The sequence below is a fragment of the Pangasianodon hypophthalmus genome, chromosome 14 (assembly GCF_027358585.1).
Source record: "Pangasianodon hypophthalmus isolate fPanHyp1 chromosome 14, fPanHyp1.pri, whole genome shotgun sequence".
Taxonomy (NCBI): domain Eukaryota; kingdom Metazoa; phylum Chordata; class Actinopteri; order Siluriformes; family Pangasiidae; genus Pangasianodon; species Pangasianodon hypophthalmus.
Window position 1 is genome coordinate 15,486,951 of NC_069723.1, and position 26,210 is coordinate 15,513,160.

The 26,210-nt window shown below is 37.0% G+C and overlaps 3 protein-coding genes across 4 annotated transcripts in view; 2 read left to right on the top strand and 1 right to left on the bottom strand.

Moving 5' to 3' along the window:
- The first annotated feature begins 543 nt into the window (after window positions 1-543).
- Window positions 544-13,592, top strand: slc25a15a (solute carrier family 25 member 15a). Its single transcript, XM_026935144.3, has 7 exons — window positions 544-1,261; window positions 2,228-2,311; window positions 4,592-4,850; window positions 7,796-7,936; window positions 8,107-8,282; window positions 8,730-8,888; window positions 9,457-13,592. Exons 2-7 carry the CDS (start codon window positions 2,257-2,259, stop codon window positions 9,576-9,578), a joined length of 912 nt encoding a protein of 303 aa, XP_026790945.3. The 5' UTR covers window positions 544-1,261; window positions 2,228-2,256; the 3' UTR covers window positions 9,579-13,592.
- A 568-nt stretch (window positions 13,593-14,160) lies between these two features.
- Window positions 14,161-21,263, top strand: stoml3a (stomatin (EPB72)-like 3a). Its single transcript, XM_026934636.3, has 7 exons — window positions 14,161-15,424; window positions 16,914-17,017; window positions 17,373-17,445; window positions 17,640-17,722; window positions 17,815-18,018; window positions 18,790-18,924; window positions 20,371-21,263. The coding sequence occupies exons 1-7, from the start codon at window positions 15,265-15,267 to the stop codon at window positions 20,560-20,562; spliced, it is 951 nt and encodes a 316-aa protein (XP_026790437.1). The 5' UTR covers window positions 14,161-15,264; the 3' UTR covers window positions 20,563-21,263.
- Window positions 21,264-21,324: 61 nt separating this feature from the next.
- Window positions 21,325-26,210, bottom strand: part of mtus2b (microtubule associated tumor suppressor candidate 2b) — a 37,065-nt gene continuing 32,179 nt past the window's right edge. For both annotated transcript variants that reach the window (XM_026935141.3, XM_034310912.2), the window contains 2 exons: window positions 26,050-26,147; window positions 21,325-25,141 (listed from right to left, as the gene is read on the bottom strand). In XM_026935141.3, the coding sequence (XP_026790942.2) occupies window positions 24,934-25,141; window positions 26,050-26,147 (306 nt within the window). In that variant the 3' untranslated portion in view covers window positions 21,325-24,933. The remainder of the gene's footprint in view (window positions 25,142-26,049; window positions 26,148-26,210) is intronic.

The window sequence follows — 26,210 nt, forward strand, 5'->3', positions numbered from 1 at the left end:
TACTCCAGTTTAATAGTAAGTGACAATTGTATAGCATCACCATGGATTCCTGACGTCACCCTAAACTAATTTGTAATGAAATCTTTTCAGTATGCACACTGGTCAAAGTACAAAAAAAAAAAAATAAAAATTCCTCGCTGCAGCAAATTAGTTGCATTCTTTTAAGATATTCTTGTAATAGGTGTGAGGGCGGGGGAAGTGTGGCTTAGTGGTTAGCACGCCCGCCTCGCACCCCACGGGTTTCGGGTTCGAATCCCGCCTCCACCCCGTGCGCGAAACCAGCCTCCGGAGCCCTGGGGCTTCCCCCCACAGTCCGACGATATGTGTAGAAGGCTGACTTGGTATTTCCAAAATTGCTCATAGAGTGTGGGTGATTGCGCCCTGCGGTGGGTTCGCACCCGCCCTGTGCCCCAAGGATAAACTTGGATAAACTTGGGGCACAGGATAAACTGTGGAGATTCTCTGTGCAGGATAAGCGGCATGGAGGGAGGATGGATGGATGGATGGATGTTATGGAGCGTTGCAATTCAGCAGATTCTATTCATATTGCTGTGTTTATTAATAAGGGTAAATGTGTAGTCTGTGTGACTAACATTAAATATTTTTTATACATTAGAATTTTTTTTCTAGCGTTTTCTACAAGATTAGGCAAAGCCGGAGTTGCAATCCCCAAAATCCCCAGTCAAAACGGAAATAACGCGACTGTTACCACGTGACCCAAAGAAAGATGGAGCTGGAGCTCGTGCACCTTGCCTCTTCAGCTTAACTCTCATACAGACAACGAGCAGTCACGAAAACACAAAGTGTCCCTGACGATATGGATGAGAAACCATGAACATTATTTTCAGAGCTCCATTATTTTGTCCTCCATCTCATCATCAGATGGACTTTTATCCTTGCACATCACCGGATCACACTCGGTTCTGATCGAGATTAGACCTGGAAATCCGACTCTCACTTCACCTGGTCAAAAAAATGGCAACTCGGAGATCCTGGGATACAGATCGTGTAGAGCATACTCGGGTTTAGACGAAAACAAATGCTTGTCGACGTGTCTGAGTGTTTCAGCGTGGTAGCACACACCCTTATGCATACACACACGCACACACACATACTCACACACACACAGACAGAGAGGGGAAAAGCTGCTGAGCTCGCTGTACTTGATGCCCTTCTGTACTGCACATTGTCCTGAAACACGCACGCGGATTTATCTGTAGATGTGCGGTAAAGACCTGAGATATTAAAAGAAGAAGATCCGGTAAGTGTGAAGCTGGTCGTCTTTGAAGGAACCCGGAAATGAAAATCGACTTGCTTAACTTCGGTATAAAATGCATAAGACACGTTGTGATGTGGCCTTGAGTTATTTTTCAGTGAACTAATTACAGGCTTGGTCTTGCTTAAATTCAAACTGAGATTTTTACACTGTTTAGGAGTGTGTAAGTCCCATATGTCCACAATCCTTCAGCTGCTTTGATCCTTATGATCTTCAAGCATATGGACACTTCATGAATGATTACTTACAGTTCACTATAACAGGGGGTTGTTACAGGTTGTTACAGGGGGTTGTTACAGGTTTGTCACAGTAGTGAGCAGAACAGTAAAGTGTGTATTTTAGAGCTCTTCTAAACAGTAAACAGAACAGTAAAGTGTGTATTTTAGAGCTCTTCTAAACAGTAAACAGAACAGTAAAGTGTGTGTTTTAGAGCTCTTCTAAACCTCTTGATTTTATAAACCAAGAAATCAAACAATATTTCAGCTGAAATGTCTTTGGATTGGATTTTACAGTAATGCCTGGTTTACTGGGGGAAAAACCCAGTGTTGTTCAGTTAGGATTGTGAGAATGTGTTATATATTGGGTTATGCCCTTATTGCTCACATTTCTGTAAAGATTAAGCAAGACAGGTCTAAAGGCCCAGAGTTTATACCCTGAACCAGTCCTGTTTTAAGTTCTAAACTAAACCTAATCTAATAAATTGTGTTTAAGCTGCATCCTAGCATAATTATTGTCTTTTAAATCTCATAGTCGCTTATACTCATTAGTATTGGTCAATGGGTTGAAAGAATTTTCATGTATTGGTTCATAAATGGTAAAGGTTTCATCTTTTTCAAGAGTAAATGTTTTCATGAAACTGCTTCATGAATAACACATATTCAGACTTCTTACATTGTTCATGAAGTATGGCTGTCTAGGCTGTGTATTGAAAGACTTGTGTGTTTTTGACAGGTTTTTGACGCAAAGAAGGTTACAAAATCATGGCACCAAGTCCTGTCATTCAAGCCATCATTGATTTATCAGCCGGAGCCTGTGGTATGTAGGCTACCATACTGTAATTTTAATAATGATAATATTATATATACAGTACTGTGTAAAAGTCTTAGGCACATGTTTCTACATTTAAAAAATTCTATAAAGAGCAGTAAACAGTAATAAATTAAACAAAGTCAATATTTGGTGGGACAACCCTTTGCTTTAAAAAAAAATTAGTAGTCTCAGGTACAATTTGTGCAGTTTTATGAGGAAATTAACCAGCCACAGTTCTTCTGGAGACTTTGACTGTCGCAATTCCTTCTTATTTTTGCAGCAACACCCAGCAGCCTTTTTGTCTGAAAAGTGGTCTCTTACATAATATGCTGCTCTTTACTGACATACAAACATTTTTCTGTAACATTTCATTTTGTGCTGGGAAACTAATGTTTGGAAATCTAAAATGTTTTTGTTCTGACTCGATCATATAGAAGTCATAAATTAAAAATCTATAACAAAGTTTGTACTAAAAAAAAAAAAAGGGTGCCGAAGACTTTTGCACAGTACTGAGTATATACATATATATACATATATACACACACACACATATATATATATATATATATATATATATAGCAGTGGTGGCTTAGAGGTTAAGGTCTCTAGGCTCATTTTAAATCCATTGTCATGTGGTCAATGTCAGGCCCTTGAGCAAGGCCCTTAACCCTCTCTGCTCCAGGAGTGCCATTATGACCCTCTGCTTTGACCCTAGCTTACTAACAAATTGGAATGTGTGAACAAATGAATTTCACTGTACCAGTATATTCTTTCTTTTACTTTGTGAATATACATGTTCATACATAAAAATGAATATACATGTTACTTTCTCCTTCTTTTTGTTTCAAAACACATACACAACAGCTGTTCCTTTAAATAAACCCATACATTTACTGTAACTTGTGGTAACATGAGCTGGACCCTCAATGACAACTAGCCAGATTCTTTATTTTAAGAGGAACACCAACAGCCTATATTACTGTTGTCATGAGTTTCAGCTTGTGTTCATAACCACTGAATGCTGTGATGAAACATGGGCAGGCCACCCACAAAAAAAACACTGGAAGAGTAAATGCTTGCTGGTCGAAGTAATTAACAGTAGTGCAATTTTGACAATAATCCGATCAGTGACTTTGCATGTACTTTTCTGTTCATCTAGGCTAGTTTAGCACGATGGTATTGGTATGAATGTTTTTTATTTTCCTAATTTACTGAGACACCATATATTTTACTTTGGTCTAGTCACAAACAAAAGACGGGATATTACGGCCACTGTTTAAAAAATAAAAATACAAGATTTTGAGAATAAAGTCATACTTTTCAAGAAAAAGGTCATAATATATGATATTACAAGAATAATGTCCCAATATATTGAGTAAAAAAGTCATAATATTAATCAACAAAATCGCAATGCTTAGAGAACAAAGTCATAGTATTATGAAAGAGTATGCATATTGAAGCAATGAAAATAAAGAAATACATAATGGTCTGGCACATCAGCACCAGATTAGTAGTAGTATTAAACCTTTGAAATGAGTTCAAGAAATTGTGTTTATTTAGAAGTGAAAACTACACAAACCTGTGGTTTGTGTCAGAAATTGTCTCAGAGAAATCACAGGCAGTGGTCACCTTCAAGGCTATCAATGGTTACATCTGTATGCCATTTAAAGAGGGCATGTAGATGAGTGATAATCAGAATTGTCAGTGCCAGAAGTACTGGAACTCTGCTATTTGCCATCAAGCCCCCAATGGTGAAGTCATATGGACAATGGCGAAGTACCATAAACTTAATCCTTATGGCGAGTCCATATGCCATAATGCAATGGAGACTTGATTGCTGTACTCAGTGCACTGGAGTTACCGCTGGTATGCCGCAGATGTAACCATCGAAGCTTTGACGTTGGCCCCTGCCTGTGATTTCTCTATCAATAAAAGAAACAATAACCAAATCCGCATTGTCCCTCAAGTTAACACACAGACATGTACACATACATATACATATGACGTTATTCCAGAAATATTGTACCTTTTTTCTCATATTATTACGACTTTATTCTTGATATATTATGACTTTATTCTTGAAATAATGCGACTTTTTCCTCATAATGTTATTACTTTTTTCCTCAAAATATTATAACTTTATTCTTGAAATCTTTATTTTTTAAACAGTGGCCCTAAAATGTTGTCGTACAAATATGATCAAAATGAAAAATAAACATTCAGATACAGATTTTGTTACATTTTCAGTCATGTCACTGGTGCTTCTCTTATCTCTTTTTGCTTAAGGTGGTATAGCATGTGTGCTGTGTGGCCAGCCATTTGATACCGCCAAGGTGAAGATGCAGACGTTTCCCGCGATGTACCGTGGCTTTGTGCACTGCTTTGTGTCCATCTCAAAGCAGGTGGGGTTACGTGGTCTATATCATGGCACTACCCCAGCTCTGATGGCCAACATCGCTGAGAATGCGGTTCTCTTCATGAGCTACGGCTTCTGCCAGGATGTTGTGCGCTTTGTGGTCGGCCTGGACAGAGGAGCAGAGCTCAGGTCAGACATTTCCAGCCTATTTATCTTATCTTATTATCTCAATTTTTAAAAAAAATCACATTGACACAACACACAGATGTGTAAGGCTAAAGGGTTGCTATAGAGCACCCACAGTATTGGAGAGTTTAGCATTCTGCTTCATTTAACATCCCTGATTCAGCTCATCTGCTAATTACCAAAGCTGTCACATGCAAGATTTAGTGTGTTTGAAGAGGGAGAAAACAAATCCATGCAGTTCTTTTGCCTGGAGTCTGACAGCACGACTATAAAGTTAAACGTTAGCTAACTAATATGTTAATATAGTTTCTCGGTGCCGTGTTGCCCATCTAGTGATTGTTGGACTAATTTCGTCTGATCCTTTAAATAGTAAATGAGGATGGCATCTTTTGAGGGTTGACCTATTTCCACAACAGCAGATAGAATTCAAAATATGCTACACCCACACCATATCAATCGATATAACTGGTGGTGTTTAATCATTTAACTGGACGCACATTTAATATACAGTACACTCACCGATCACTTCGACCACATTGAACTTAGAGGCGTTTTGAGTGTTCTGAGATGCTTTACAGTTGTGAAGAGTGGTTATGAGTAACCGTAGCCTTCCTGTCAGCTCAAAACAGTCTGGCCAGTTTGATCTCTCTCTCTCTCTGACCTCTCTCATTCTGTATAAACTCTGTCTGTGAAAGTCTCAGGAGATCAGCAGTTTCTGAAATACTCAAACCAGACCATGTGGTATCAGCAACCATGCCATGGTCAAAGTCACTGAGATCACATTTTTTTTCCCCTATTCTGATGTTTGATGTGAGCATTAACTGAAGCTCTTGACCTGTATCTGCATGATTTTATGCCTTATGCTGCTGCTGCCACATGATTGGATAATTGCAGGTGTGCAAGTGTTCCTAATAAAGTGGTTGGTGTGTATACAATATATCCTACAGTACATTATGTGTCATCCATTTATTTTATATAATTTTGGTAAATGAGAGCATGGGAAAAAATATACAAACTGGCATGCATATGCCCATAATGCCGGGAAATGCTATGAAACAAGAATTCTTATGTCATGCTGTTTCCTTTTTTTATGGGCAAAGTCATCACAAAATGTCCTCTTTTGACCCATATGTTTCTGTTCACTATCTCAGTAAAAACAGTTATTAAACTCAGAATGAAAAGTTGTAATCTTGAGAAAGAAACTTTTCTTATTTTAAGATTACAAATTAACGTATCTTACAAGAAAATAACATGGCATTAAAAATAACATTAAAATAACATTAAATTTTTTCTGTTTTCTTCTTGCAGTGACAAACTGAGAACACTTTTATTCAGGGGTGGGGTGGTGGGTAACAGTGTAAAGCTGTTACATTGGAGTCATTGTTGTCATTACATTGTAGTCAATTTACAGTAAGCCAGGCCCTACAAATATATCATGTCAAAACAAAATGGCCACTATATTAGATACAGTAACCTCTATATACTCATTGGCTATTTTATTATAAATATACACAGTTTATGCATTTTATAATGAAAAAGTGATTATCTTGTGTGTATGTAAGTACTTGTGTGTACGTAAGCCCATTTGTTTGGTACTGTGTGTATCACTGGTAGTGTATCACTACATTTGATACACGTGCGCCATTGCAACACTGACTACCATGTGACGTCCATGTCACTGTCACTGTTTTCCTGGGAATCCATCACCGATTAACTGGTCACATCCTGTGTACAGTATATCAACAGATGGGCTACAGTCATTCATTGCATGCTTCTAAAGTGACCTGTATGGTAGGTGCATCTGATAAAATGGCCAGTGAGTGCATATAGGCTACAACCCAAGAGAAATAGCAGTTAGTTGCAATTTAAATTGAGACTCATTTATTCAGTTGCACCGACTATTAACTGTAATTCACAACCAGTGAGTGTGAACTGACAAAAGAGTGGGCCTTAACATTTAATACTGTTATTCAGAAGTTAATCGTTAAGAGACATACAAGCTTGGGCAAGCATTTGTCGCTTATGAATTAGGGTATACTCCTATCCCTGTCTAGTAAAATCTCTGCAACATGTCAGCCATTGTGCTTTATGTCTTTCAGACTAGGTGTGGCAATATGTGTTATGTCTGGTGAGCTAGTTGCAGCAAGAATCCACACATGAACTATGGACAATTATTTGCAATTATTATGTTTTTAAACTTACAGAAATATGTTTTAAAAACATGTTACTGGTGTTTAATATGTTAATAAAGTGAAATATTTTCTTTACATTACATTTACACTGACATAAAAGTGGCATCATTTTTAAAATGAAAACTATTTGACTAATAAAAACTATTATGTTAAAGAAATTAGAGGTTTATAGAGGTTACACTTCTTTATGACATTATTTATGAGCGTTTTTGAGTTGACTCTAAGATCTTATTTAATATTAACCGATTTGGAAGGATTTGAAGGTTTAATCAGAAAATGCCCAGATAGGGTCTTAATAATGTGCATACAAAGCACTTTGTGTAGGCCTTGACCTATAAATGTGGAGTACACAACCAGCTCAGATAATATATATATATATATATATATATATATATATATATATATATATATATATATATATTTATAAAAGCTGCTGTTCAACAAGCTTCTTAAAAGAGTTCTACCTAGAACTTTCTCTGATAGAGAAACACTGGGTTCTACATGGAAACTTTAAGTGTTTCTGTAGAGGGACAAAGAACCCTAAAAGGACTCTAGATTTAGCCTTTTGCTTTTAAGAGTGTACTTGGGTCACACATTGACTTAGTTCAGTTATGGTGTATATTGAAATTGCTGTACAACCCAGGCCTGACTGGTCACTATTTTCAGTTGGTGTAAATATGTAACAGAATGTTAGCTTATGAGGCCTCTGTCTTGTCACTTCTTGGCTTCATTAATGGAAGGTGTGTTGTGTTTTAGTGATGTTCAGAAGGCTTGCTCTGGCTCTGTGGCCTCCATCTTCTCCTCACTGGCTTTGTGTCCTACTGAACTAGTGAAGTGTCGTCTGCAGGCTATGCATGAAATGGAGGCGTCAGGCAAGATCGCTGGTGGACAGAAGAGGTAAATGACTATAAATGTGTGCCAGATTAGTCAACTACAGGATTTACATTTATTGTATATTCACATAATGTGGTATGGTTGCTCTCAATTTATATTTATATACAGTATTCAAGATGCATTACTGTCTCCAAATGAATGAGTCTCATTCCCTCTCTTTCTTCCTTCTTCAGCACCGTGTGGTCTGTGGTTAGGCATGTGTTAAAGACAAACGGTCCTCTGGGTTTTTATCAAGGCCTGTCCACTACTATTGTACGTGAGATTCCTGGCTATTTCTGCTTCTTTGGAGGCTATGAGCTGAGTCGTTCTGCTTTTGCCCACACTATGGGCAGGAACAAAGAGGACATAGGTAACCTGGCTGCTTATTCAGTGCTTTTCAGTGAAATACCAAACAGCAATAGAGTTGAAATCATTGGTGACTTTGCGTTTGGTTGAAGTTTTCATTTTTCTTCAATTTTGATTTGACTTTGTTAAAAGGCTACATGTCCAGATTAAAGAATATTCAAGTGTAAATAATCTGACAGGTTTTTTTTCTAAAGTGATCTTTGGTTGATTCATCTGAGGGAACCCTTAAAGAGTCTATGTAGAACCCATTATTAGAGGGTTTCCGTGACATAGAGGCTTCCAAGTAGAACTGCTGTAGGAAGTAAAGAACCCTTAACTCCTCAAAAAGGCTTTCAGGAACTATTTGAGTGCATAGGCAAGCAAAGTGGGACCTTCCTTGGACTACAAGATGTTGAAGTGATGGCACTTCCTAAAAAGCAGCTGTTTAGTAATGTGCACATCTGTTTGGCAGGCATCATGCCGCTGATGTTTAGCGGTGGGTTTGGAGGAGCCCTTCTCTGGTTAGTTGTCTATCCAATCGACTGTGTCAAATCCCGCATTCAAGTTATGTCCCTGGCTGGGAAGCAAGAAGGGTTTATAAAGACATTCCTTGGCATTGTCCGCAATGAAGGTAAGTGTTTAGTTCTTTTTGTCATTGGAGAGATATTTTTCCCCAGAGGTTTAGTATTTTATGTAATTTTGTAGATGAGAGATTTACATATTTCAGTGAATATACAGTGTGTTCCAAAATTAGCTTGGTGATTTAAATATTTAAAGGGATATTTTAGTGAACCTCATGGGAACACAGTGTTGAGTGCAAATTCCCAAACTGGAATTTGAGCCTTTGCATATTAATTTTTAATATTTAAAGTGATTTAATTTAAAGTGGCAGTGGTGGCTGAATGGTTAAGGCTCTGGATTACTGAGCAGAAGGTCAGGGGTTCAAGCCCCAACACTGTCAAGCTGCTGCTTTTGGGCACTTGAGCAAGGCCCTTAACCACATCTGCTCCAGGGGTGCCATATCATGGATGACCCTGTGCTCTGACCCCAGCTTCCTAGCGAGCTGGGATGTTCGAAAAAACTGCGTTTCATTGGCTCTGTACTCGTACTCTGCACAATGACAGTAAAGTTGAATCTAATGTAATCTAAACGCAGAAATGTGACTAAGCACTCCTGATTTTTTTTTCTCTCTTTCCCAGGAGTGCGGCCTCTGTACTCAGGTCTAACCCCAACTATGATCCGGACATTCCCTGCTAACGGCGCACTCTTTCTGGCCTACGAACTTAGCCGCAAGATGATGATGAAACAGTTTGATGTGTGACACAAGGGTCCATAATTCATTTTTAAACATTCTCTGCTGTCTGCACGTTAGAGGTGCTTTTATAATTTAAAAGATTATTCCAAATATCTTGAATACTGCCTATTTTTCTTATTTATTTATTTAATGTTGGTGTGAACAGTAGTCTTATGGGTTTATAACCTCCACATTATCTAATCTATGTGACCTTTCGTCTGCCAGGTCATTAAATCTTTATATAAGAAAATATTTTCCTAGAAACACACATTATTTTTTTCCATAGGGTATTTTACCATGTAACTTTAATTTGCATCCTGAACTGTGTGACAAACTGGATGCCTTTTCTTTATTTTTATAGCCATCTTTACATTGTGTAAAGAATTGTGTGTTCATATAAACAATATACTTTAAAGAATAGATTTTGGAGACAATATTTTTGCAGTGTATGACCATATTATATCTAAAATAGACGTGCAAATGTAAAACATACATGCCATTTACTGTTTTAATGGATTTTAAAGTAATTGACTGACAAATTATAACCTGTTCTGTGACTAAACATAGAAATGTATTGTAATTTTAACAGAAACCTATGTACTTAAATGATTAGCTCAAAGTGCTGTCATTACGTTAGCCAGTTAGACTACTAGGTGCACAGCAAGACTTATTCAAAACACAATGAATAAGGGTGTGTCACATTTTAAAACCATCTTTTCAATCACAGTGAACACAATAAGAAGTGATATTTTTGTATTATAGACTTTTCCAGGAAACTTGTCCAACACTGTCCTGGATACTCTACCTCCACAAATTGGACAAGTCTTCCTGTGCCAGTAGTTTTTGTGGATTTTAGTGCAGAAATTTGGGCTGGGTTTTTGTGTTTGTGTTTCTACTCCAGACTTGAGGTTTTCACTCTTTTTGGCATTTGGAAGAGCAGTGTTAAGGAGTCCACTCAGCTGACTGAACAAGAAAAACTTTACTTTATATCTCTAACATTTCCATTCCAGTAGAGTTTGTGTCTATGGTGAGCAGCGTTGTGGCTCCCGACACACCCAGCTTCTGAGGTAGCAGTGGACGTCTAATTCACCAGTAGCACAATGGTTCTTAAGAGACCTGGAGTTATATTGTGAACATAGACAATAACAAATAACAATTGTACTGTACGTAGACTACTTTTCATTTTACAGAGTTACAACTGTACAGAGAAGTACCATGTTGGCAGTTTACAAATCAAATGAATATGAGTTCACTAATTAAAATGTCTTTAGTTTTTTAGTTCGTGAACATCAATACAAGAGAATATAAAATATAAATGTTTATCTTGTAAATTGCTGTGCATTTTTTTTTGTGGGGAGGGGGGGCACTTTTGAACTGTAACCACAAGCTGATTTTTTTGTTTGTTTGTTTAGAGGTTAGATATTAAATGGCTAGAATACATTAGAAGTCTATAATTAGTCATATCTTTATAAAACACTAATGTCCATATTCAAAAAAAGTGCAAAAAAATACATAAGGCCAGCTTTACCCAAATGCACATTCCATATTTTAAATCATCATTTAAACATACCATAAATAGTAATATCTTTATAGTAAGCTCCTCATGTAAGTAAATCTGATTGGATTTTGAAGTACTACTACTACTACTACTACTACTACTAATAATAATAATAATTATAAAAACACATTTAGTAAGCTAAAAGTCCCATGAACTATGAACAGGCTAATTTAAACAAATATATATTTTAACCTGGATTTAAAATCACCAACGGAGCTGTTGTTTGTCATGTTCTCTGTGATATACAGTGAGTGATCCTCGGGATTAACAGCAGATCTGCCTCAGCTATGCAAAGTACTGGGGAGGGGCTACACTGCTTCAGGGGATTTTACCAGTTTTACCAGTGTGTTTCTTAAATATTACTTAAATTATAAATCAGCATCTAAATCTAACCTTTAGGTTGAAATCTCCAACCTTATTGAATACCAAACATCCATATTTTTGTTTTAAAAGAATTTAAGAGAAGGAAGTTTCTATTCATTCAAGCCAACAGAAAAGAGCTTGTGTCGACCAGGTTGCACAGGAGGAGTGACACCATGCTGAGTGTTGATGGAACAACAAAGAGTTCCTGTGAGTACTATAGAGGCAGATCCTGGAGAACTGGTCCAGAAGCCAAAATAGTGCACGCACCTGCTAATTATGTAATGACAGGCAGGTCTGTTTCTCAACCTTTGAGGGTCCTAAGTGACATCCTGCATTCTTAGGGGCCCCCTGGTGGCCCCGTCTGGATGCGGACACAGCAGAATATTTCAGCGGCCCAAACCGAGTGCTTGAATAAATACTGTAACTGAATGTAGGGGGAAAAACTGGCTGTAGTTCAGTGATCCCACGAACAAGCTCAGATCTTATCTGTTCTGGCATTAGTCATTGTTAGAGTCTTCTTAATTTTCTTTGAATTGTCTATTTGAATTAGAGCAGAATATTTGTCTGGTTATTGAGGTGGTGAAATTTCCATTTACCTTGTCAATTCTTTGAGCTGAATACCTACCTCTAGTGTTGCATACTGGTCACTGCACCTAGACAACACCTGTAGGGTCCTGCTTAAAGGGATTTAGTAGTCAGTCTAGGATGTCTGTCAGTAAACACACAAACCGTTTTTCACCCACATGGTGGTAGGTTACCTTGTTCATTTTATTCCTTGGAAATAAATGGAGCATACTTACCTAAGCGTGTTGACTGGATACTGGCTGGCACAGTCATTATTCATTAGTCCAAAGTGCTCATGTGAAGCTCCACTACAAACCCAAACATAAATAAATCATAAATTTCAATATGAAATGTCCAGCAGAGTGCTAGTCCATTCTCTTACAGCCCAAGAGTGTACAAATGAATGCTCATTATGAATAGTCAGGGTTTACCAAAACATAAGAAACAGAAATGGTAAAAGAATGTATGGGGGACGTTGTCAACTTCAAAGACAAAATAGAAACAAATCCCACTCTCAGCTACCACAGTTACTAATATTAACTTCTAATATTTTTAATATTAATAATATTTTTTAAATGAAAAATAACCCTACAATGCTCTTTTGTTTATAATGTTTTATGGAGCAGTAAGTGCACTGCATTTATTTTTTTTATACGAGGATGGTTTATGATGGTTAACATTGTTGAAAGGCTGATATCAATTGTGGAGTCTACCCCATCTGCTCTATTGTTTAAGATTGTTTAAGGTCCAATTGCATACTCACTGCCCCACTTAGCTCTACAGAGAGGTAATAATGGCCCATGCTTGGGGAGGAGCAATGGACAGGACAGCTGCTAGGCTTGTGCAATATTGATTTTTCCCTGTTTACACTTTTCCATTTTAAAATATCACGATAAACTATTTAATCATCCAGAAAAGTTAGCCTAAATGAACAAATAACAGGAAAACGAGCATTTCCACCATATCTGGTGTAAGGAGAGAATGGGAGGCAGAATAATATTACCAGCTGTGCAGTCAGGAACTGTGGCAATCACAAAAAAATCAGCTGGATGGTGATTCTGCAGTGATGCCTAGTGAACAGTTAAGAAAAACACATTTCACAATATCACATTTCAATATAAGCATTTTAAAAAAATCAGTTGTCTCATGTCTGACATTTTCTTTGTTGATGCAGGAGAGAGCAGCAGAGTACCAGTCAAAATCTTTTTCTAATTATCACCACCATTCACATGATTTGTAAAGTGTTAAATTTGACACTTCATTGTTGCATATTTAATCTCTTTTGCTCAAAATCTTCATTTGTTTTTTTTACATTTGGCAGGTCTGGTAATATAAACATCACTGGTAAACATCACTGGATATAATGGCAACATAATATCTTGTAGGGACGATAATATCATTGTATCTCACAAGCCTAGTGGCTGCCAAGATGTTGTTTTATATCAAATAATCATAACTAATCTAATAAATTTCCACAAAAAGGCAACATGTAAGTGTAGCCAGTGTGTCTATGATATACAGAACTATTTCTATTGGTCGAGGGAATGGGGGATTATGGAGTGGGTAATGTCCATACATCAGGGCTGAGGAAAAAAAAGGTGAGATGTAGTTAGGTTGGAAATTTTGCCGAAACCTGGCAACCCTGGTTGATGATATTACCTTGAACAGAGTTGAACAAAGATACGTTTATAGTTAAGTTAGAGATACAGTAGATTGTTTCCCCTCCAAATTACATTATTAAACTTCGAGAAAACAGCATAGTGCCAAATGATACCCAAACAGTTCTTTAGAGACCTTTAATTACTTTCTAAATGTATAACTAGGCAGTTTGCTGTTGGCTATAGGGCAATAGCTTTTTTATTATTATTACAGTTGATTATTATAACTAATTGAATATCAAAGTAATAAGAACTGAAAGCATATGTAGTGTTATGACCATGAGATGTGGATTTGTACAGAAATTATAATTATTATTATTATAATTATTATTATTATTAGTAGTAGTAGTAGTAGTAGTATTGAAAGATTATCTTTGCATGTGGTTTGTATAAGCATTAAAATAATTTAAAATAAGATAGGAAAAACCTGAAATGTGAAATACAATTAGCCAGTCAGATTCAGGGTCGAAGTAATCAGTTGATAATTAAAATAAATAAATAAATAAATAAATAAATAAATAAATGTTTAGACCCTTTAGTAAATCTGTTACACATGCAACTAAGCAAAACGGCCAGAAAGCATTAAGCAGAACTACACTAGCCCTACTGGGGTCGGCAATCAAAGAAAAGCAGAGAATCTCTGTTTTGATAATATCTTTATTTCTTATCTAAGTATTATAAGGCAATTATTTAGTTAATTTAAGTTAAAGTTAAGTTAAATGTTAGACTAACTTATTTGCATTGCAGATCATAGGAGATATAGGAGTTAGATCATTTGTCTCAGCTTACAAATACGAGCTGGCTGCTCCAGCCTACTGCAATTTTTTTTTTGTCTCTAAACCGGGCAAAAATCCATAACAGAATTAAGACCTGAAGCCCTGCCATATTTTGTAAAACCCCAGTGAGATTAAGCGGAGGTAATGAACAAAAGACAAAGTTGACGTGTCTCAACTTTGTCCATTGACCTTCTCCCCATTTGCATTCATTCTTCCACACCAGACATCCTCCTGCCCTGCTCACTGGCTGGTGAATGTGCCATTTCCATTCATGAACACTCTAAGAATGGTGCAGAAACATTTTAAGAGAACGGCCAGAAAACAAGGTGATCACAGACATACATCTACAGTTCAACTGTGACAATGCTGAGACCTTGAACGCAGCTCTAATAGTTGGCCATGTATGATCATAGATTTCACAGAAGGCACATAACTTGATTTTATTAATCGCATTGCTTTTTTTCCCCAGTGGTTATGAAACAACTTGCATATTATTCTGTGGATTGCATAACTCAATAAAATTTGATATAAGCAATGAGTATGATTTCATGTAATATTGGCACAAAGACAGACATTCAGTACACAATCATGTGGTAATCACTATTATTGTTTAAGTCATCCCTTATTGATCTTGAAAGCTTTACTGAGAGCAGCATACAATAAGTAGTCTGTATTTTGTCCATTATATAATGGGCTAAAACATTTTAGATCCACCCAGTACCACAGCCTGCTTGAGTGTCTGTGTGTGAGTCACGTGATGCACTAGTTGCTAAGATATAAGCCCCACCCTTTTCATGACAGCATTAAAAGCCCCCAGAGTGACGTTTCCTCTTACACACAATGCCACCAGCTCCCAACAAAACAGAATGACTTCTCTGGATATGATGAACAAAAACAAGATCAACAGGGAAACAATGGACAGAAAATCTGAAAGCGTAATATCTATTATGAAAGGTATATATATATATATATAAACATATATCTATATGAAAATGATTAATCTGAGGGTACTTCTGTGATATACAAGGAATTGAGGTGTCTGTTTTTCTCCAGTAGCTCATTAATAATAGAGAGGGAGAACTTTAGTCTAACTTTAGAATGGAAATTAAACGTAAACAAAAAAAGAGTAACCTTTTCTGCTGTGTGAGGTCTGTGAAACTTGCATGGTCATGCTTTGTAAATAGAATTACTAATGCCTAGTGCAGTATTTTCTGTAGGGAAAGACTATGGGGAATCATAAGATTTTACTGATTGCAGCATGTACTGTGTATTTATTAAGAAAACAGCAGTTTACAGGACATGCCTATAAGGCAAAATGTGTTAGTCCACAGTGTAAATCTCTACCAAGAAAGACTTTGCTTCTTAAGTTTCCATGAAATATGCTTCAGATGTACTAACAAGTTTTGGACATAGGACTTCAATACCTCATTCATTTATGTAGCCATTTCGTACATCATCATCATCATCATTATTTATGTACATCCAGATCTTATATTTCATTATATATGCACAATAGTTTCATTAGGCTCACGATGGGACAACCTGGGAAGCTGTCTGAGACCCAGGATAGTTTAGTAGTCCATTACCATACAGAATTAATACTGCTATTTGATAAAACCAGGATGGTCAAAAATGTAGGTCTATGCACCGTTTCCTCTAATCAGATATGTTAGTGTTTCCCCTAGTTTGTAAAATGGTTTGCGTTTTCGTGGTAAGAGGTTCCACACCCACTGAAACATTTGTGGATAATTACAGACTTTTTCTCATGTAGAGGGTCTCTGGCTAGTAATTATATTGAATATCTCAGTTTCGTCAGGGTCTGTGGTCAGTGTCTCTGTGGTTTCTGTAATAACTTATTTATATTTTTGAAATTGAAACAAAAATTTTTAGAAAATAAACTGGGCAGGTACAAACAAAAATGATAACTGAGGAAGTGGATGGGATTTGTCAGCATTCTTTAGGGAGTGGGATTACCTCGACTGTATACATGCTGTAACCCATTCAGTGCTGGTTTACAAATGAAAACACTAAATCATATAAAACCTGCCTGCACAATTTATAATGTTACATAGTGGTCACTTGGAAGGAGGATCATTTTTAGATGTGCCAGTGAAGCAGAGGATATAGTCTGTGATACTATGCCTAACATTATAACCATGCATGAAGCAGTCCACTATGAAGCAGAACTCAATACTGTAACATCCAAGCTTTTTTATTTCAAGTTTTAATTTCCACATCTCAGTTAGACAGCTGAATAAAATTGCACAAGCTCAGGATTTTACCACTCAACCCAAGAAATTAGTTTACTGAACCATAGCAACAGTATAGCAATGGCTTTAGGAGTGTAGACCATGTCCTTAATTGTTAATTGTGATTCCTGGCAGTCTGAAGGAAAAAAAAACTGTCATGACACAATTTTAAAGTCACTTTCTCTCCTCATCAGATGACAGCCCTCGTTCTTTGGGTTTCTGTGGCTGGATTTTAATCTTCATCTCTATCATTTTCACCATAGCACTGTTTCCGATCACCATATTCATGTGCATCAAGGTATGTTTAAGATCTAAGATTTAAGTTACAGGCTATTGATAGCTATCGCTATTAAGCGATTATAATTCCTGATAACTGTAATTTTCTAAATGTTGGAATCTCAATGATTACACCACCATCTGTAGTCTGGAGTCCAAGAGAGCACAACTGGCTCTGCTCTCTGTGTGGGAAGATAGCTTTTGAATTACCTTTCGAAAGTTGAGGTGGCTTCACACATTTTGGATGCACCATCACCCTGATAGACGGATGAGATGGGGGGTCTAGATAATAGGCAAAACATTGGCAATTATGAAATTGAGAGAAAATTGGGTAAAAGTAATAATTTTCTAAATGTTATTTCTGCCTCCTATTTCAGCTTGTCCAGGAGTATGAGAGAGCTGTGATCTTTCGTTTGGGTCGCATCATTGACAGGAAACCAAAAGGACCAGGTATAACAGCACCTTCAGGTTTTGAAATGGTGCTCATCATTTAATGAATCTTTTAAAAATTTAACGAAGTTCTAATTTCTAAGTAATTTATTACTATCTGACGCTTCATACACTGTAAGTCAGAGTATGTGGAATAGCAAATATAGCAAAATAGCAAACAAGTTCTAATTTTTTTTGTTTCCACTGTTCTGCAGGAATGTTTTTCGTGTTGCCATGTGTTGATACTTTTACAAAGGTGGACTTGAGATCTAAGACATTTGAAATTCCACCTCAAGAGGTACAATCATTGGGCTATAATTCAGTCTCAGATTTGCAGTCTAGATCAGCATCTATCTTGCTAAACAGCATGCATCTTTTCTCTGAGCACAGATTCTGACGAAGGATTCCGTGACAGTGTCTGTAGACGGTGTGGTTTACTTCCGGGTCAATGACCCCATCTTGTCTGTAGCTAATGTGAGAAATGCTGATGAGGCAACCCGCCTGCTGGCCCAGACCACACTGAGGAACGTCCTGGGCACTAAAAACCTGTCAGAAGTGCTATCAGACAGAGAGGGCATCTCCCATAGCATGCAGGTTTGGATAACATGTCTCACTGACCATGTCTTATGATTTTATAGCAGTATAACCATATTCACTGGCCATTTTAATAGGAACATCTGTATGCCTGTACTTTCATGAAATTGTCCAATAAGGCATCCAATAAGTGGTAGCAACACAATGCATAAAATCATGCAGATACAGGTGAAGATCTTCAGTTAAGGTTTACATCAAACATTGAAATGGGGAAAATATGTGATCTTAGTGACTTCTGTGGGCAGAAATGGAATCTGAGGCTACAGTTAGCACAGGAACATTTTCCAATCTTCAACTGTCTAGTTTCAGTAAGCCTGTGCCCCACTGTACTATCAGATTCCTGTTTAGGGTTGAACCCAATGTGGTCTCCTGCTGCTGAAGCCCATCCATCACAAGGTTTGATATGTTTACCACAGTTGTAAAGAGTGGTTATTTAAGTTATCGTATCCTTCCTGTCAGCTTGAACCAGTATGATCATTCTTCACATTTTTCCCACCATGCTGAGTAAACACTAGAGACTGTAGTTTCTGATTTTTTTTTTTTAAATTAAAAAAATACAACATTTAAAATGTGTAGATATGTAAAAAGACATTTACAATGGATCTCCTTGCTGTGAATAGAGCACAGGGCTTAAGCAGGTGCATGACAGTATGGCTAACAAATGCCTTGTTTGCATATACAAATATTTGATTACACGTCTGGATTAAAATCTGATGGACAGCAGTCAGGCCACACTACCCTTCATGTCTGTGTGGTATCTCTTACTGGCAGTTTGCCCTAGATGAAGCTACACATCCATGGGGTATCAAGGTGGAGCGAGTGGAGATTAAAGACGTTAAACTACCTCTTCAGCTCCAGAGAGCCATGGCAGCTGAGGCTGAAGCCTCCAGAGAGGCTCGTGCAAAGGTGAGTTTTATCATTAGGCCTGAGTGCACGAGGCTTTGGAAGGGCAGGATGACTCTTAAAACTAATAAGAGAAACTACATTAATTCCCATTCCTATTTTGCAACACTTGCACAAGATTCAGTTATTCATAGCTCTGGATGACTACCCTACAAAAGTAATGTTAGCAGTGGAAAATTTTTGCATGCAGGCAAAATGGATCTAGTATTACTTATTATACCATTATCATACTATAACGTCCCGGGTGCCTTCTCAGGCAAATCCGCGGCCGCCTGCACGGTCCTTTATAGTGCCTCAATCCTGTGCAGGCAATCAGCAGAGGCGCACGACACCTGTGCACGCTGCTACTTAAACCCCTGGGTGTTGGTGGTTGGCGTGCAGTTATGATGTCTGTGCTGAGTAGCAGAGCAGGTTTTCCTCCTATGCGAGGTAGTTTGGTGGAGAAGCAAAAGCTTTATTTCTGAGAATAGGCTTAGAGAAGTTTCTGTTGAAGTTCAGGACCAGTGTTAAGGCTCTCCAATGTCTGTATACATATAAGCAACGCGGTTCAGTGAGGAATAGTCCTCGCTGAACGCTTATTAGAGTCATGACGAGGGAATGCGACACTCACGCGTTTACGACTGTTTTGTTTTGTTTACGACTATTTATTGTTTACGGCTCTTTCATTTCTGATCCTTCATCTATTTGGATAGTGGGCCGCCCTCTCCATAACACATACAAAAATATTAAACATAAATTAAATCAGCCAATTTTACACATTTGTACTAAACTCAAGTTTGAAATGTTTTGTTCTATTGGTAGATCATTTTCCTACTTTTTAAAATAAATCTTGAAATATGCAAACTTTACAAAATTCTCAAGCAGACTTGCATTTGCTCATGTGGCAGATGCTTTTTTTCCAAAGCAGCTTAAAATTGAGACAGGATATAACTGGGCACATGAGGGTTAAGTGTCTTGGTCAAGAACCCAACCATGGCAGCTTGACAGTGCTGGGATTTAAGCTCACAACCTTCTGATCAGGCCAAAAATCCCAAATCCGTAACCCATGAGCAACCCCTTCCTTCTATCCTTCCTTCCTTCTTTTCTTTTGTCCCTCTGTACATTCATGCATGAATGATATGCAGTTTGATAATATAATGATAATGGTGGAGATAAGTTTTTATGGAAATGCTCAGCAGGATGATCTGTACTGCTAAAGTTTCTATTGCCTTCTTCCCTGACAGCTACACCTGAATAATGTAGAAGGTATTGGCTGTAAAACAATAGTAGTGTTAAAGCTCCCGGTACACAATACGACTATGTAATCTTTGCATTTGTCCTCAATAAACAAACACTGTCAACTTTTAATTATGCTAAATGGGATGTACAATTATAAACCTATCGGAGTGTGTTCTGGATGCATGATGAAATTATGATGTTTCAGTCCTCCTGTGTTTTGTGTTTTTGAAGGTGATAGCAGCAGAGGGAGAGATGAATGCATCACGGGCCTTAAAGGAGGCCTCTCTGGTTATTGCTGAGTCACCTTCAGCTCTGCAGCTTCGCTACCTCCAAACACTCAACACCATCTCAGCCGAGAGGAACTCCACCATCATCTTCCCCCTGCCCATTGACCTCTTGCAGCACTTTGTATCGCATAAATAATGTTAAATTATAAGTCTGCAGTGACAAGTTGGACATGTCTTATTGTTTAAATCAAACCTATAATCACTTCTGAATATATTTAAGGTCAACTTTCTCTTACATAGTCCTTTCTTCATAGCTCTTAAAACAGCATTATGTTACTAAGTTTTCCTCATTATTAGTTTTATGTTTTATGTTTTACTGTAGTGTATTTTCATAAGATTATTCAAATGAGTATGTTCAAGTAATTCTCATTTGGATGCCACTACCTAAACTATGAGAAATAGTATGAAAAATATTACTATTAATAATGAACATGTATTATATAATAAATAATTATTTAAATGTTATTTATGTAGCATTTTTAAAATAGTCTACAAAGCATTTTACAGAGAAAATATGCTAGATTTAAATGCAAAGAGAAAATGAATGAGATAAAAATGATTAAATGCAAAGTGTAAAAAGAGTTAGGAAACAAAATACAAAGAGAGAAAAACACTAAAAAGCATATCTTTGTTTTATAATGATGTATTAACTTAATATGTAACATGACATAAGATTTGGCATAAATAAATTGTATCAAATGACTATTCAGTCTTTTCTTCATCCCTTTCTGTTGAGATGCTGTATTCATGCTAAGTGTCATATTACTTGATTATATACAAAACATTTACATATATAAGCAATATCACACAAATATCTGGATTTCTGTAAAGCTGCTTTAAATTAAAAAAAAAAAAACAACAAATAAATAAAATTGAATTGAATATACAATGCTATGGTACTGTGTTCTTTTATTTATTAATTTATAAACCAATACATTGATTGAATTTAGATCATACATAGCTGCTGCCTGCTGTTATCATATAGGCTTAGTTAGTTTAAGATTCTTGTAAACTGTAAATCAGTCATTCCTTTAAAAGTGCCTGATCCATGTTCTTGAACTTATAGTTACTTCCAAAGTGCAATATATATACAAAACAGATCTCTCTGAATACATTCTAGCTGCAAACTGTAATCTAATCTATACTTACCTGGTTTACAACAACAGCTTAATAAAACAAAATCACAGCTTTAATACAGCTTTAAGACATGCTCTCTTTTCAGATAAAACAAACATCAATTTTACAACATAAATTAAGACCCAGAAACTGAGAATGAATTCTTCATTCAGAATTTAGTATTAAAATGAAAATGTCTGAGATTCACACACACACACACACACACACACACACAAATTGTAACCAAAATAAAACAAGCTACTGAAAAACTGGATACAATGTAATTTCAAAGTTTGATATAGATGGATCAAATATGAAATCATAAATATTTCTCAATCTCTCTCGATTTCCCCACAGTATGTTTACCTGATATGATGTTCTCAGGTGATTTTGTATTTTATGCATAACAATTTTATACATTTGAAATGTGTAAGCTGTACGATGAGTTAAACAGATATTGTTGCTATTTGTACATCTGTAGAATTTAAGACCCTTCAAAAGAACCTTCTTAACCTGAGATTAATTTGTGACTGGGATAAATGATAATGATACATAATGCAAAATGCAATACAAAAATAAAAATACTGAGCTCAACACTGAGAACGAGACAACAAAAGCTGTTTTAGCTTTGGAGGTTTGCAGGATTTCCAAAAATGAGTAAACACTGACCAGAGATATTGTCTGCTTGAGTGAAATACAATATTGTACTGTAAAAACCTACAGTAATCATAGAAAACATAAATACACTTACTGTATATTGACATTTGCAAATAAATAACACCATTCATGTTTATAATAAATTAACTTAAAACATAAAGGAGTAAAATGTTTTACCTTCTCATTACCACCTTTGCTTTCGTATAAGTACATCACTCATTTAGGTTCAGGTATTTCAAATAAGTCATTAGTGGCAGCCAGTTTTCAATTAATTATTTATCATTTGTATCATTTGTTTGGAATTGCAGCACAGACAATGGAAAGGTTAATGTATCTTGCTAACTGATAACCCTTTAGTTCCCAGTCTCAGTTTCCGGGATTTATGCTTCCTTATCTGATTCAACAGCTAGTTACTAAGCCCTTTGTGAGCTGGTTTGTGTTTTTGTGTAGAAGAAAAAACAGAAAATGTGGAAAATGTGAATTTGATGCTCAAATATTAAAAAGTCTAAATGAAGATTGGAAATTGTTTTTGGAAAAGCATCATGGCTTTGAGTTTGTATATCCTGAAAGTCTCCGTGGTTAACCAGAAGCACAGCTAACACGAAGAAGTGAACTATTACAATGCTAAAGTACTTACCATGCTAGCAAAACATCCAGATTTCTTTGCTAACTTTTAAACTTAATGTTACACAATAACGTTTAGTTTCCTGACACTGTCAGCATGTCATGTTTGACAGACAAAAGTACATCACTGAAAATTTGAGCATGCTAGCAGTTTTGCCATAATGTACTGCAGCTCAAGGGCTAACATTGTGGTACTAGGGCTATGGTATTATCTTGCTATAGCTTTATGTAACCTTAGCAACATTCCAATGTAGCCAAGTCTTTCTCCTGCTCATGATGAAATCTCTTCAGTGTTGCCTTAGCAGGTATAAGGTATATAAATACATCTATGTTTAAATGGAAGACTTGTGTAGCAGGAGGTTTGTTCAGCATATAAACAGTCCATGAGAGGACCAGCAGTGGCCGTTTTCCTGAATGAGGGCTGACATGAAGTTCTGTAAACATTGCTGACCAGAAGATGAAGGCATGAATCTTTTTTGCACTGAGAAGGTAGTAGTCTTGAGAACAGCCTGATAGTGAAGTACATTAGCATAATGTAAATACCCTTTGAAAATATTTTACTTTTCTCACTCAATATCCATGGACAATCTGTGTTTAATATCTTTTTAAACAATGAGCTCATGAAAACCATAACATGTTATGGAAACTGAGAATGAATGAGGAACTACTTTGGTTGTATAAAGACAGTGATGGTCACTCTTTTTCTCATCGCTAAAACAGTGAGGACTATACAGTATATTTGAAGGGGAAGAAATATCCATATTAAATATGTGTTCTGTGTTGGATTAGTGTATAACTCTACAAAGAAATTGGATGAATAATCATTTACTATGGGTGACAGTACGGTGTCGCAACAGGTATCCAGGATCCCTGGTTCATCCAGAGCTTGGGTTACTGTCTGTGTAGAGTTTCCTGGGCTGTTTCTTGTTAAAAGTGGTATAAGTGGCTGCTTAGGGCCCCCAGACCACCAGTGGAATGCATGATTTTTAAAGTAGATATGCAAAAAAGCACACATTTCTATCGTTTATGCATCAGGAAGTTCCAGAGGGCCCCCTTGTGGTGTGAAAAGAATAGAAACTGCTCTTTATGTAACAATATATTATAGTTCTTGCTTAGTTGTATTTATTTTATTATTTATTATTAATCCCTCATTAAAGAAATGATTAAGGAAGGGGTGGTGGTGGGGGTTGGAGAGGGGTGGGGGTGGGGGTGGGGGTGGATAGTGCCGAGTAAGTTGTTGCTTAGTGGTTCTAAATGTTCAGAAACCATTCTGGTTGTTTCTGTGCATGTTCTTTGTGGCAGGGTTCTCCGGTTTCCAACCACCTACCAAAGAACATGTGGATAAGTGAGTTGTCTACTCTAAAGTGTCCCTAGGTGTGAATGAGTGTGTGAATGTGTGTGGATGGTGCCCTGTAATGGACTGATGTCCCATACAGGCTGTATTCCCGCCTCATGCCCAGTGTTCCCAGGATAGGATCTGGATCCACAAGTGACCCTGACCAGGATAAAGCACTTACTGGAGATGAATGAATGAATAATTAACTATAGGAATCCTGTATCTTGTTTATGCTTTCATTTTGACTGTTTATCCTATCTAAGCTGCAAATGCTAGTCAAAGCTTGACATACAGGCACCATAGAAACTAATTAAATCTGCCAATTTGCAAAGCATGCCAGTGGTAGTCAGTACTTCATTATGCATGATACAAGTAGGGTAGAAAAATCTGCAGCTCAAAACTGGCTGTGTTCATGTTTATATGATGATGATCATTAAAAATTTGTTAAAATGAACAAACTAATGGTTTGTCTGTTCTGTTATACTGAAAATGTATTACAGAGTCCCATTTGTTCATCCAGAATTAAAATGTGTAAGACAGATTTATAGAGGGTTTAGGGGTTTGAATTCAGACACGGTCCTCCTGAGCCTCCTGAGATAACCTAGTTATCAGCACCCATTTACAGAACATACAGCCCAACTGATACAGTCTATATCACTCCAGAAAGCACCTTAAGTGTCTGCTTGCACTTACGCCTGATAAAAGAGGGTACAGTTGAAATGAAATTGATGAAAAGACAGAGAGAGGAAGAAAATGAAAGAAAGATGGTGTGGTTCATCTAGGAAAGGGTGGGAGGTGGGATGGTGAGCCAGGGCCTGGAGAAGGTCGATGGAGTGGCGACTGGTTGGGTGACATGCGTGGGCTCAATTCGCCCGTCTGCAGGCGCCAGAGCAGCTCCTCGTTTGTGCGACTCAGTCGCTTTTTCTCATTACTCTCCTTCTCCACGTACTCCTGCAGGTTAGCGTTCTCCTCCGACAGTTGCCTGAGAGAATGAGGAAAATGATTAGCCTGACGCAAACTACATGCAAGATAATAATGTAACTAATATACCAAAGGCTTTCATTTATCTACCATTTGAAGCCACAGTTACTGCCACTAGATAATTCTATATCCACTACTATCTGCCTTTGTACCACAGCATGCTGAATTGTTGATTTTGCAAATTCTGATAATTTTCTATAACAGCAGCTCTGACAGTAGGTAAATCACAAATTACATTGATTTTGACAGTAACAACTTGTACAGGGACTTGTGCAGCAGGCACGCCACATAAACTGATGTGTGTATGATCTTGGATATGATGAAATTTTCTGTAAGGAGATATTTACGTTTTAGAAGGCGTCTCCAGTGTCAGCGTTTTGTAACAGTCAGAAATAAAGCTGTAACTTTTCTGACATGGGAAATTCTTTAGGATGGAGGACTTTGCACTTTCTATGTAACATGATAAGCTGCATTTTTCTTGGTCTTACTAACTTTGAAAGAGAGAGAAAAAGAGAGGCTGCTATAACGCAAGTGATAACAGGAACTAACTTGTTTTGTGGACATTACACGACATTAAACACAACAGTAGTCTGATAAAATGTAGTCAGTGTCAATCTTTAAAAAAATAAAAAATTGTTAGTGTTGGAAAACTGCTGTGGTATATGAGGAATAAAACATTTTGGTAAATGCTGTTATAGGAAAATAAATAAAGTTCCTTTGGTCCTATAACAGCATGCCCCATCAATTTTTTTCTTACACAGCTCATAGATACAAAGTGCAAATTTTAATCAACCCCATGTATGTGTGTTTGCAGGAGTTTTAAACCAATACAATTATTTGAAGGTCTGAATAATCATTTAGCACATGTTGAGTCTTTCAATGATCTTTAGTGTACAGATGTGTAGAGACCTGGACGTGGCAAGGTTCAGGTCTATTCTCGCCTTAAGGTCCTCATTCTGCTGCTGTAGAACCTGAACACGTTCCTCCAACAAGGCATTTTTCTGGGCCTATACAAAGACACACAAAAAGAGCATTTGAATTATGCACAATATTGTGTAATACATTAAAGT

Bases quoted from the DNA above. Each gene is read 5' to 3' on its own strand.
- slc25a15a (XM_026935144.3), top strand. From the start codon at position 2,257: ATGGCACCAAGTCCTGTCATTCAAGCCATCATTGATTTATCAGCCGGA. The intron at 7,937-8,106 runs GTAAATGACTAT...TTCCTTCTTCAG, and splicing joins ATCGCTGGTGGACAGAAGAG to CACCGTGTGGTCTGTGGTTA. The intron at 8,889-9,456 runs GTAAGTGTTTAG...TCTCTTTCCCAG, and splicing joins TGGCATTGTCCGCAATGAAG to GAGTGCGGCCTCTGTACTCA.
- stoml3a (XM_026934636.3), top strand. From the start codon at position 15,265: ATGACAGCATTAAAAGCCCCCAGAGTGACGTTTCCTCTTACACACAAT. The intron at 17,018-17,372 runs GTATGTTTAAGA...CTCCTATTTCAG, and splicing joins CCATATTCATGTGCATCAAG to CTTGTCCAGGAGTATGAGAG. The intron at 17,446-17,639 runs GTATAACAGCAC...ACTGTTCTGCAG, and splicing joins CAGGAAACCAAAAGGACCAG to GAATGTTTTTCGTGTTGCCA.